At 34.3% G+C, this 12,521-nt stretch overlaps 2 protein-coding genes across 5 annotated transcripts; one reads left to right on the top strand and one right to left on the bottom strand.

Annotated features, from left to right (window-relative positions):
• Positions 1-1,588: 1,588 nt before the first annotated feature.
• LOC126723705 (uncharacterized) lies at positions 1,589-5,211 on the top strand. The gene is made up of 2 exons (XM_050427477.1): positions 1,589-4,667; positions 4,777-5,211. Exon 1 carries the CDS (start codon positions 1,864-1,866, stop codon positions 4,651-4,653), a length of 2,790 nt encoding a protein of 929 aa, XP_050283434.1. The 5' UTR covers positions 1,589-1,863; the 3' UTR covers positions 4,654-4,667; positions 4,777-5,211.
• Positions 5,212-5,993: 782 nt separating this feature from the next.
• On the bottom strand, positions 5,994-9,237 carry LOC126723710 (uncharacterized). Of its 4 annotated transcripts, none has more exons than XM_050427489.1 (5): positions 9,070-9,237; positions 7,825-7,936; positions 6,858-6,956; positions 6,628-6,749; positions 5,994-6,489 (listed from the first exon to the last, which is right to left on the bottom strand). In XM_050427489.1, the coding sequence occupies exons 2-5, from the start codon at positions 7,846-7,848 to the stop codon at positions 6,180-6,182; spliced, it is 555 nt and encodes a 184-aa protein (XP_050283446.1). In that variant the 5' UTR covers positions 7,849-7,936; positions 9,070-9,237; the 3' UTR covers positions 5,994-6,179. The 4 variants fall into 4 exon arrangements, with proteins under 4 accessions (XP_050283446.1, XP_050283444.1, XP_050283445.1 ...); XM_050427487.1 differs by having other exon boundaries at positions 6,858-6,973; XM_050427488.1 differs by having other exon boundaries at positions 6,858-7,016.
• Positions 9,238-12,521: the final 3,284 nt, after the last annotated feature.

Here is a 12,521-nt window from a genome sequence, read left to right on the forward strand (position 1 = left end):
TTCTTTTTCTTTTTTCTTTTTTCTTTTTAAAAAATAAGCATGGACAATGGATGGTGGGAAAGTTCAAAAAAGCCAGTGGCCCCAATTATATTGATTTTATCTGTACCAAGAAGGTTTTGATTGGCTTTGGAGAATGGGGACAGAGAAGAGGAGCGTCTGCGTATATTGGACCTTAGGCCCGGAGTAGGCCCCACTCACAGCCCATTATCGCCGACCACTCCTCTTGTCTTTTCTAAAGTGCTACCGCCCAAGCCTTCTTTTCTGGTTTCCCATTCAACTTTGGACATATTTTTTAAAAGAAATTTTTTTTTCCACTATCATGGTATCTCTTTCTAAAATCACACGCACCAAAAAAAAAAAGTATGTTAATCGAAAGTCGAAATTTAATTATCAAAGTGGTGATAGTTAACTGTTATTTAAATGTTGATGATCTGTTAACATTCAATTTACTTATTTCAAAATAAATGGACTGAATTTTAAAACCTTCATGGTAGAATTATCCTAAAAATTAGAGGGTATTCTAATCTTATCTAGGTGAGTTAATAACTTTTTTCTAAATTGATTTGAAAAAAAAAAAAAACTTCAACCCATTGCATGTATTTTTAATCACATAACAAATTTAATCATACACATGGATTATTATTATTTGAAATGATGTGGATTGTTAAATGAATGGTCACATCGGAAAAAATTACTTTAAACCAATTTGAAGGAATTTCTCATAATTTTTTTTGTGTCTATTAAAGTATTGAACCTTTTAAATCATTAAATAGAGACTTAAAAGCTAAAACAATTTTATGATCAAAAGTTTGTTGAGAAGTTCAACTCCATAACATTTTACGTGCAAGATATAAACTTCTCTCTTTTTGACTGAAGCTCCTTGTTTAAGTCACATAAACATTGATCAATGTGTATGACTATTCAGAAAGTAGAATTTTTTACCATAGAATTGTCTAAGTTTTCATATGCCCAACTTCTCAGTTTGATAAGATTGAAGCTGTACCTACACCTAGACAATTTTGTGACATTTTTGTCTGATGAGTGTTTCATGTGCAACACTAAATGAAAATTAAATGTGTTAGTTTGCAGCTTATAGTTGGATGTTTGTACAATTTATGAATGGAAATTAAAAATCTCTATCAAGAATCAAACTCTTTGGGCTCATCAAAGCTATCAGCATTAAAACATTTAACATCTAACTACTGACAATGGAATAGAAGCATTCTTAGCATTTAACATCATTATACAAATAAGAAGCAATTTAAGTATATAGAAACTACAAAACAGTGCTTATAATATAGTAGAATTTTACTAATTCTTATAATATATGCATCACCCAATTGATGTTCCTTATCCAAAAAAATGAAGGGCTAATTCTGTAAATGTATTAAATAGTGGGTTAGCATATCCAATCACCATTGATTTTATACCTTAAAAAATAAGAAATAAGGTAATTGCCAAATGTGTAATTCCCATGTCACAAAGGAAATAATTCAATTCAGAAAATGCCTAAACAAAAGGGCCCCAACCACACCTGTTAATGTATGTCAGCATCGAACACATATCTCAGCCTTATTCAAATTTTAATCTGCCAATTGAAAATCAACTAACAAAAAGACCACCCACTGCATACCAAAGAAAACCAAACCAAACCAAACCAAACTAAAACAAGAAGAAGAATCTTTTTTTCTTCTTGTTTGGGTTTCAAGAACTCCTTTTTCTTTCCCATGCAACTTTCATACCTTAAAAATCCACAAGAAACCTACCTTACTTCCTAAACTTGAATATCCTATCCCAAAGGGAAGAAAACCCGACTTCAAATTCATCTCCATCTATGTCTATGCAGCTGGTTTTCCTTTGAAAATGGTCCAAAGAAAGGTACCCAACAAGCTTGGTATCCAAGCTGATCATGTTAAATCAGACAAGCTGTTGGGAAACCTCAAAGCATCTTCTTCTCAATACCAGGATGGGAAAAACAGAGGAACTGATATGAAGAAGAAGATGAAGAAGTCAAGATCCATCAAACTATCAGATATTGATAACTTGAGGTCAACACCTTTCAAAAGGAACTTATCACAGCCTGGAAAGCCTCCGCCGCTCTATGTTTGCGCCACTGCAGCAACTCCACAGAAGCAGCAGCCTGTGATCAAAGGAACTGATGGTTCTCCAAATTATATGAAGTCCACCACCTGTTTTGATGCAAGGAAGGAACAATCTCAGGTCAGTCTTCGGAATACTCAAACTGGTTCTGAAATTAAGAATCCGAGTAGAAGAAACTCTAGCATTTCAAAACTTGGCTCTGCTTCTGGTAATAAACCAGCAAGAGCTTTAACAAGAACATCTAGTTTAAAGCTGATGAGGACTTTAACAAAGACTCCTAGTTTCAAGCCGGCAAGGGCTTCGGCGAAGAAGTCTTCCAGAGTTGTTCTTTGTGCTGATTTGAAAGCACAGAGATCAACCTGTTCTTCAACTTTGAAGGACTCAAAGTTTCCATCATACCTTATGCTTAATCCTGGGGGTACTGAATCTGAAGGAACTTCAGTCAAGAAGGTTTGCCCCTATACATACTGTTCTCTTAACGGTCATCATCATGCTCCTTTGCCTTCATTGAAGTGCTTCTTGTCGGCAAGGAGACGTTTGCTGAAGACCCAGAAGAGTATGAAAATGGAAGCTCTAAGCCCCTGTAGAGCAAAGCCGTCTAGTGATGGAATGGAAGAAATTGGAACTGCAAAGGTGGTCTTTGATGACAAGCCTGCATTCCAGGAAGCTGATATTGTTAGCTTGACCCCGCCTCCTTTGCTGCTAGATACAGGCATGGAATTTTTCATTGAAATCTTTGCTAAAGGTAAGAATGATGAATCAGAAGCAATTGAAAAAGGAACACACGGAGATAAAGAGGAAATAATTGATGCAGCTGGCAAAGTTGAGGATCAGAATGATAGCATGTCTTCTATTGATAGGGGTGATGAAGCAGTGGGAGGGCACGGTGACAAACAAGAAGTTGCAGAGATCTTTTCTGATGGATCAGAACAATCTGAGGTTGATTTTGAGGAAAAACTTGAACAGTACAAGGATGCTACTGCAACAGAAATGGATATCACAAAGAGCTTTCCTGAAGAACAAGCAGAAAATGCAGATGAAGACTACCTTCCTATCTTGGCTCAAGAAAAGAAAACTCCAGTAAGTTTCTGCAATGGCAGCGGCTTGGAAGGGGAACGGGTTGCAAGCAGTGAAGTAGATGAAGCTGGTTCTGAAGCTACCAATATGGAGTGGGAGGAGGGGCATCCTTCTGAATCAGAGCTTGATAGTGAATCTCATGTAAATGTTGGGTGTTTCTTAGACACCAAGAATCCTGATTCCCAAAATGAATGTCTGATCAGTTCAGATGACATTGCTAGTAGCTGCAGTGAAGAGATTATGGCTGATGAAATACTTCTAGAACCCTTTGCAGAAGAAAGTGCATGCTCTGAAGAACAATCTGATGATGGAGATTCTGAACTAGATTACATGCATCAGGACTCCGAGATTCATGAATCCAGCCAAGTGTCTGAGAGCTTCAGTTACAACCAACTTTCTTTGACTGAAGATGCATTTCAGGATTTAAAAGCTGAAGAAGAAAAAGAAGAAGAAGAAGAAGAAAGTGGAGAAACTGAGACAGAGTCAGTCAGCACTGAGAAACCTTCAGCTTCAATGGAAGAGCCAAACATGGAACCAATAGCAAATGGCGAGGACAGTCAAGAGGAGAACAGAGATATGGAAGCAGAGAATGTAATCCGTGAAATTGATCATCAACTTGGAGATGAAGAAACCAATCATGCCGGAAAAGAGACAGATGAAGCTTCGAATGATGAGCAGAAGCATCAAACTCTCCAAGACGACTTAGATGGAATGGAAGAGAAAGAGCAAGCAGATGCTGACAAAATAATTGGCCACAAAATGACTGAACCTTGCAAGCCTGATGACACAGTTAGAGACTGTAATTCAAGTGAAGAGATCGATGACAAAAGCTTTTCTGATGAGACTCAAAATAATCTGTCTGATGGGCACTCCAAGACCTCCGTTGTTATTGAGGAGAACTTGGAGAAAGATGAAGGTGAAGCTAAGAAGAAAAGAATCTCAAGTTCCATGAATGCTGAGGAACAAAGCAATCCAAGGATGAATAAAATCAGTACAGTTGAAAATAGCATAGAGGAAGTTGACAACTTGGAAATGGAAGACAAGAAGTCAGATGCAGCAAATTTATCAACTTCAGTCAATGGTATAATCAGTCCACAAATGGAGAGCACATTCTTCCATTCTGGGACCAATTCTACCAAAGAACTGCCAGACAATTGCAGCAATCGGAAGTGGACAATCAGAAGCAAGAGACCAATTCAGGAAGAGGAAGAACTGAGGCAATTCAACCCACGAGATCCAAACTATCTGCCTTTGGTTCCGGATCCAGAAGCAGAAAAGGTTGATCTGAGGCATCAAATGATGGATGACAGGAAAAATGCAGAGGAATGGATGATTGATCACGCCCTTCAACGGACTGTTAACAAACTTGCTCCTGCTAGGAAGAGGAAGGTGGCCCTACTTGTTGAAGCTTTTGAAACTGTCATGCCAACATCTAAATGGGAAACCCATTTGAGACCAATGCAAGCATGTAGCTGATAGCAGTTAATGAGGTAAGTATAGAAACTATACTTTCTGTAACTCTTTATTTTTTAATAACTTATTATTCTCCAGTTGTAAGTTTAAACCAATATAACAAAAATATATTTGCAATCTCTGTAGGTGATATGAAGAGGAGTTAATTTAAACATACCTATAATCAGTCAGTTAAGTAGAATGTATCAATACTTTGCCGAGCCCTGAATTTTATACGAGTAAACTACAGGTTCTGCAGAGCAACTACTGGTTCACTCTATTCAGAATTACAGAGAGAGAGGATTCTGATACAGCGTTAGACTGATGGCTGAATGGAGACTGAGCTGTGGACACTGTTGTAGTTTCTCCTAAACTCTGTGGGTGAAATTTCAGTTTCGGCTTCAATAAATAACATGTAATGACAGTATAAATTATGGTGTTTATTTTCTCTGTATGGTATAGAGTTTAAACGGGTCCTTTGTTGTTAAGGGGGCACTTGTTCCTCCAAACTTTGTAATTTATTCTAGTTGCTTGTCTACTAGTTTGTATAATTATTATATCAATCCAGTTTATGCTGACTAATTGCTCTACTTGTCACCATGCCATATGCACTCACCATGCCATCTCATATGCATTCCTCGGAGCAAACATGTTCATGAGGCTTGGTTGTCCCCAGCCAATTGTGCTGCCTGGGGGTATTCTTATATGTATGCTATAACCATAAGAGTAGTAGCTGATCATGTTGAAACTCCAATTGCCCAAAGTAAAACAAACTCACTTTTAAGCATCTTATTCAAGAGAACTCAATATTCAGTCTCCACTGAAACCCACGGATCCAAATTAAACACATAATAATAAAGCAAAACATGAATATTGATGATAGGCGATAGCCATAGAAATTTCAATTTTGACAGTCTTTAGGTGGAGTATATAATAGCATCTCAATTGCATAGTTCATGTAACAGCTCCCCTACACATCGGGGTACGGGAAGAATCAAGAGACAAGGTCACTAAAACAAACTACTGACACCTAATTGTTGATTTGAATATATAGCCTGTTAGAACATCAGTTAACTTGCTCATTCTCTGACTTCTCAAAAATTATTTACCTCTATCATATATGTTTTTCTACAAGTCAATTGCAGTTACAACTTACAAGTGGATAATATCTAACTTGACAAATCTCTCTCTCTCTCTCTCTCTCTCAGGCACATGAACTTTTTTTTTAAGTACAAAGAAAGGGGTGCAACACTAGGATTTCCCAGGAGATCACCAATAGCACTACCCTAGCTCAAACACATGATTGATGATTCTTTGTAAAAAATTATTAAGATTAACAACTACTATATCTACAAACTTATGGATTACTGACATAGTCATTGTAAATAACGAACCAATGTGACTAAAGTTTCTTCAATAGTACTAGAATAAATTCTAAAACAAATGCCACCAAAATTGTGAATACCCTTTTTCTTTTTTGTTTGCAGTACATGCCATTTTTTTCCAAATCTAAACTGGAGTAACTACTTGTACAAACGTTACAACACCATCTACTCGTCTACAAGAAAATGTCCTTTGAGTGCAGAAGAGTCTGAAAGAAGTGATTGGAGTTCTTTGAAGTAATTTTCTAGACGACTACAGTCTGAACTTTGCTCTTGCAAACCTGGTACATGAGAACTAGCCTCAGCATTTTCACTTCGTTCCAGAGCCTTTTTTGAGAGAATATCATCATTAAACAGCCTAAGGGCATCCGCTGTTGAAATAGAGTGAACAGATTCATACAATCCCCTGAATTCATTTCTCTTTTCTTGTGTTTCAATTAACTTTTCTTTTAACCCATCTGGAAGCGAAGCCAATGCACTTCATATGCGTTGCAGATACCCAAAAGAAAAAGAAAATTATTATGTTTGTAGCAATCTCAAGTAATTCAATATTTTTCCGCAAGCTAGAAATCAGTAAAATAGTTTTCCCCACCCCTTGCCTTCCCCCCATTTTTACCTGGTAACACCTCTTACAACACCCCAGTTGTACCCATCTAGGACTGATTGCTTAAAGCCAATATTGAACCCTTCTTGTGCGGCAGCTTCTTTCCCAGCAGATATACCTTCACGATATCCATGCTAAAAAGTCCAAGAATCATTAAAAATAAAAATTACAAAGCCATTTAATTGTATACATGGGAGAAATAGAAAATAGGCATAGAAAACCAACTATAATCGTCTAATTACTGTATGAAATTGGTCATGTCTCCTCTGCCACTCCCTATCCAATTCGGATGCTTCATCCAGTTCCTCACCACCACTGTCCCAAATAGGTCCATCTTCATACTGCAAGTCATCCCCATCTACAAAATTAACCAAATTACATGTTCTACCTAAGAGAACTTCCTGCCATAACAATTATGAAGATCAAATTAAAGAAGAGTTCTTGCAATAACAATTTAAAAAGGCAGTTCTTGAGTGCACAAGGTGATATTTACTCAAAAAAAAAAAAAAAAAAAAAAAAAATCCTACAAAATCAATTACTGAAAAAAGTAAATAACTTTTGAAACTGAATGCATATGTAGCAGAAAGGGTTTATATCTTCCTAGATGTCAAGAATTAATATGCTTAGGTACAAAAGGTGGAAACATGTGTATATTGATCACAAAAGAAGTAACACATGATCATCAGAAATATAAATAACTGGAAGTGGAAAAAATAACGAAGGCTTTGGGGGTCTCTAATCACACATTCAATTGTGGAACATATTTGTTTTGATAATCTTATGCAAACAAAGAAGGCTGCTAGCTCAGGCAGGGTGCACCACAGATCTGAGGTCAAGAATCCACCTGAACTTAAGAGCCCTCTTTTAGGTGCTAACGCTACCACTAACTATTTAAGTATCAATTTTTAAAATTTGTCCAAAAGAAAAGGAACAAGAATACGGAAACATAAAGGGCTAAAGCAAAGAACTTCTTTTCTTTTTAATATTAATTTTTTTATTAGAAAGTAACTTAAATTCCATCAGGTGATAGGGGACTTGAACTTATGACAAAACTGAGCATTCCATTCTTATGTGGGATGGAGATGCCACTTACCCCAAAGAATGATTATATATCTATTATTCCATGGAACAAAATGTAAAGAGCATTTGATGATTAAAGTTTCCTGAAAATTTCATTTTAAAACATATAAATTAAACTAATAGCTATACCATGTGAATCACTTTCTTTATCATTGGCAGTTGAAGAAGGCTTTGGACCCAATTCTATTTTTGACAGCTTCAAACTTTCTGAATAAAGCTCTTCAGCAATACTCCCCTCCATCTGTACAACCATTATCAAGTAACAGTGAAACCAGAAGTATCAAAAGTCCAATATATCAATAACATGGGGAATCTAATCAATGAATTGTCCTAATACTCTAATAGCAGTATGCAGACAAACAAAAAGAAATATACTTCAAGCAGCACATTCTCAGAACACAATCACTAACTTCTATAACACCGATAGGCAACCTTTATATAGTTTTATTAGTTTTATATATACATATATAAAATAAAATTTTATTGACAAAGTGGAAATATTTAATGTACACAGGGTTTGCACACAAAATAATCCTGAATAACACAAACACCCGTCATTAAAACTTCAATCTTTTTGTGCTAATTTGATAAACAAAATTATTTTTACTAATTATGAATGTGCATTGACCAAGTAAACAGGTATTACATGAGAGATGCAGCTCAAGCTGCAAACCAAAGAAACAAAGATAAATGAACTCTCCACAAGTTACATAACACAGCTCACAAAAAATCCCAGCTTCACTTCATTATCATTCCTGACTTTACCACCATATTGATTCTTGCATTTCTGTGAATCCCATATGGGAATACACAGTGACCCAAGAACGCTTCTCATCCCAACTACACATTACTTACTCTCAATCAAACCAAAAAGGTCCAAAATTTATCCAAAAAACTAATGTAAACTTTGAATTGTTATTGAGTTTAAAATTCAGTCAGGCCTCCGTTTGATTAGGCGTTTTGGGAGATTAAAAGAGCGTTTTTAAACTCTGTTTTGCAACTACAACTCCTCATAGCTTTTTTTTACGAGCGCTCATTTTAAACTCAAAATACAGAGCTAGGAACTGCCGCAGACAATTAAAAAAAATGTCATTAAAACCAACAAAACAATGGACGCATGTTATCAAAGATGCAAAGAAGCTGAAGAAGCCGCTGGTGACTTCACCCGCCACCAGTCCACCGGACCCTAAATTTTATTTTACAAAACCTTAAAAACAAAAACCAAAAAAAAAAAAAAAAAAAAAACCCACAATAGACCAAGAACCCAGATTCCAAAAACTCATATGCACACAACCCAGATTGGATATCTTTCTAACCCACACGTACAAAATTATAAAAATTAAAAAAAAAAATCAAGAAAAAAAAGTAACTTACAGAGGTCAGTAGGTTCGGTGGTTCTTCAGGAAGGAGGATGAGCGGATTCTGTGGCGGATTTTGGTGGTAACTCCAGAGGTTTTGGGCGGCGTCTCCGACGGCTGCGGCTGAGTCTTAGCCGGTTTGGAGGTTTGGGTGGTTCTTCAGGAGAAGGATACAATTTTGGAGGTATATGAATTGTTGAGGAAGGATTATGTGCGGTAAGGTTTATTCTTTAGTTTGCAATAAGCTGATGTGGTGAAATGTAATTGGAGGGTATGAAGGAAAATGCCAAAAACCATATAGTATTACATAACTTTGGTCACAATTCGCGATTTGTGCGAGTTGTGAGTGGTAGAGTTGTGGACTCACATAGACCTACCACCATTCTTTTGCCACTTATAACTTACCACGTGGTAAATTGTGATTAAAGTTGTGTAAAATTATGTGATCCTAGTATTGCTTGAGAGATACGCAAATTGCACTCATTGTTATTTGGTAGACCTCGCTAAGATACATGTGTCAAAAAATTCAATTGGTGAGGATGAGAGATATTTGGCTATAAAGAAACAAAACCGTTTATAATCGGCTCAAGCTTAGCTGTGTTTGCTAGACAAAACAAGTTCAAACTCAAGTTTAAGCTTAAACTATTAAACAAGTCAAATTCAAATATAAAAAGTATTTGTGGACATTGATGCTCGATTTAACTAGTTATAATTAAATTTTTATCTTTATATTGTCTAAAGATATATTTATATAGACTTAAAATTTGATTGTGTAAATAGATTCATATGATGTCAAATTATTATTGTAGTTTATGAATAATATAATTAGTTTATTTATAGTAAAAATTCATTGACTTGTGAAGGGATAAAATAAACAAAATTTACTCATAGCTTTTCTCTAAATTTGGGGGAAAAAAGAGTTAATTAAGTAATTTGTGAACAAAATCAAGCTTATTTTACAAGAAAATAGACCAAGTTTGAATTTGTAATATTGTTTGGTGATGAACTCAAGCTCAGCTCGTATTTGAAGTAAAATTGAATGAATAAGCTTGAACTTTTAATACTCGGTTTGGCTCAACTTGTTTACAACCTTAGAGAGAGAGAGAGAGAGAGAGAGAGAGAGAGAGAGAGAGAGAGTGAGAGAGAGAGAGAGAGAGAGTGTGTGTGTGTGTTGTGTCTATATTTTGTATATTGCTTTAATGCACTAAACAAAAATCAAACCTTGCACTATCTTGCTTCCTATTACATATGGAAATTTTTTTTAGCTTTAAACAAGTTACATTATTTCAACTTATTATGTGGCAATTTTATATATATCATTTAATCAAGTTATATTATTCATTAAGAATTTTATTATATTATTTTATTGATAAAATGCAAGCTTTATAACCACATCACATGTCAGACATCATATAGGTCGAGAATATATATATATATATATATATATATATATAAATTAACTAGAATGATTGAACTATGAGCATTTCCATTGAAAATATTATTGACTTGTTTGGATTGAGGATGAGTAGAGTAGAGTTGGTTAAAAATTACATTGAGAGGAGTAGAATAGAGGAGAGATGAAGAGTAGAATAGAGTTGGTCATAGATTGATACTAATTTTTAGATAACTCTACTTTACTCTCCCTTTCTCTCCCTCAATCCAAACAAACCCTAAAAGTCTCTATTTAGCTACAACCTACAATGTTCTTGTATCTTGTTGTAAAAGTAAAAACATTTGAATATCATAGTAAGAGTATAAATCAAGATTTTATAGGACAAAAAAAAAAAAAAAAAAAAAATTAAAGTTTCGTGAAAATTTCAATATAAAACATTTTCCTATAAAAAAAAAAAAAAAAAATCCTATATAGATATATCATGACTCACGAGTCTTAAATCTACAGTGGTAGAACACTATTTTAGTTCTTACCGGCCACAAAACTTGGGATGATTGCATGCCTATTATAACGTGACACGACAGTATTCCCTCCCCAACTTCCTATTTTCCTTTTTTGATGGAACTTTCTATTTTCTTTTGGTTTGTTGGCAACCTGGATGAGTTGGTTTTTTTTTTTTTTTTTTTTTTTTTTTTTTTTTTTTTTGAGTTCAATTTCAGTTTTAAACCCACGTCAAAATTGGGGCTTTATTAGACTCCATTGCTTCAATCTAAATTGTTTAAGAAAAAAAAATAGTTGTGGCCTTGGTTGAAAAGATTTTAAGGAAATTTGCTTTTTCTTTTTCTTTTTGGTTAGAATTATTTTGTGGTATTTGATTGTATTCTTGAAAATTATCAAGATTTATCTTATTTTTGGCTCATACAAAAATTTAAAATTTTTTCTACATCATCATTGTTTGAAAAATCTCTACTAAGTGAAAGCAATCTTAACCAGAAGTAATTACAACTTAAGCACCGAATTGAATATCACAAATTGTGCCAACAGATATACAATGATAAAATTCACATAAATATTTTATAACTACACATGCAATTCATATATATGTCATGAAAAATTTCACAAAAATTTTATATATAAAAAAAACACATTAATTTAGAGCGAAGGAGAAAGGGTGTGTGAAAGTCGATGAGTAGATTTCTTAAGTACATTTTTTTTTTCCTAGTCATCCAACATCTTCAGTCAAGCTAAATTTAATGTCTGAAAATTTCAAAAATATTTTATAGCATAACAAAAAAATATAAAAAAAAAACCTTAGTAATCATAATTAAATTAAGGAGGCAGTTTTCTTTGAAAATTGAAAGCCAAAATTAAAGAGGCGATTAATCTGGCACTTTCACCCAGAAAAATAATAGTAATAATAATAATAATAAGTAAAAATAACTTTGGATTATATTATATCAAGTTGTGCAAGAAGAATATGGCCAAATAATTTTGCACCTTCCATGCATCTCAATCATTAACGGCCAATCTGTCCAATCTGTTTGTTTATATCCATGAAGGTACAGTTTACTTTTCACATTCCCATCTTTCTTTCTTTTCTAACCATCTCATTCTCTTTTTGGGATGGGTTAAAAAGCCAGTTTTTTTTACTATTCAGTTTGTTTTTGCTACTATTCATGAGCTCCATTGCACTTTTTGGTACTATTTATGGGCTTTACTGTACTATTTCAGTTACCTTTTAGCTTTATCTATAGTGTTTTTAGCAAAAAGTTTCCAATTTCAGTTAAATAAGCAATTCTCAAACAGCCACTTAGAGACAAACAAGAAATTGTATTGTGTTTCTAAATGAGGTGTTAGTCATGTGTTGATGTACAGAGGTGGCAAATCTAGGATTTTTTGTTAGGGGCCAAATTGTGGTACTCAAATATTAGACAAAATTCAAGATAAATCATCACACACATGCATAAATATTAATATTTTAATATTAGAGTAGGTCATAATTTATAAATATATTGTATACAAAAATATCAACTTTGATTTGTATATTTAAGAGATAATTTTTTAGGAGAATTTAT

The sequence above is a fragment of the Quercus robur genome, chromosome 4, assembly GCF_932294415.1.
Source record: "Quercus robur chromosome 4, dhQueRobu3.1, whole genome shotgun sequence".
Classification (NCBI taxonomy): Eukaryota; Viridiplantae; Streptophyta; class Magnoliopsida; order Fagales; family Fagaceae; genus Quercus; species Quercus robur.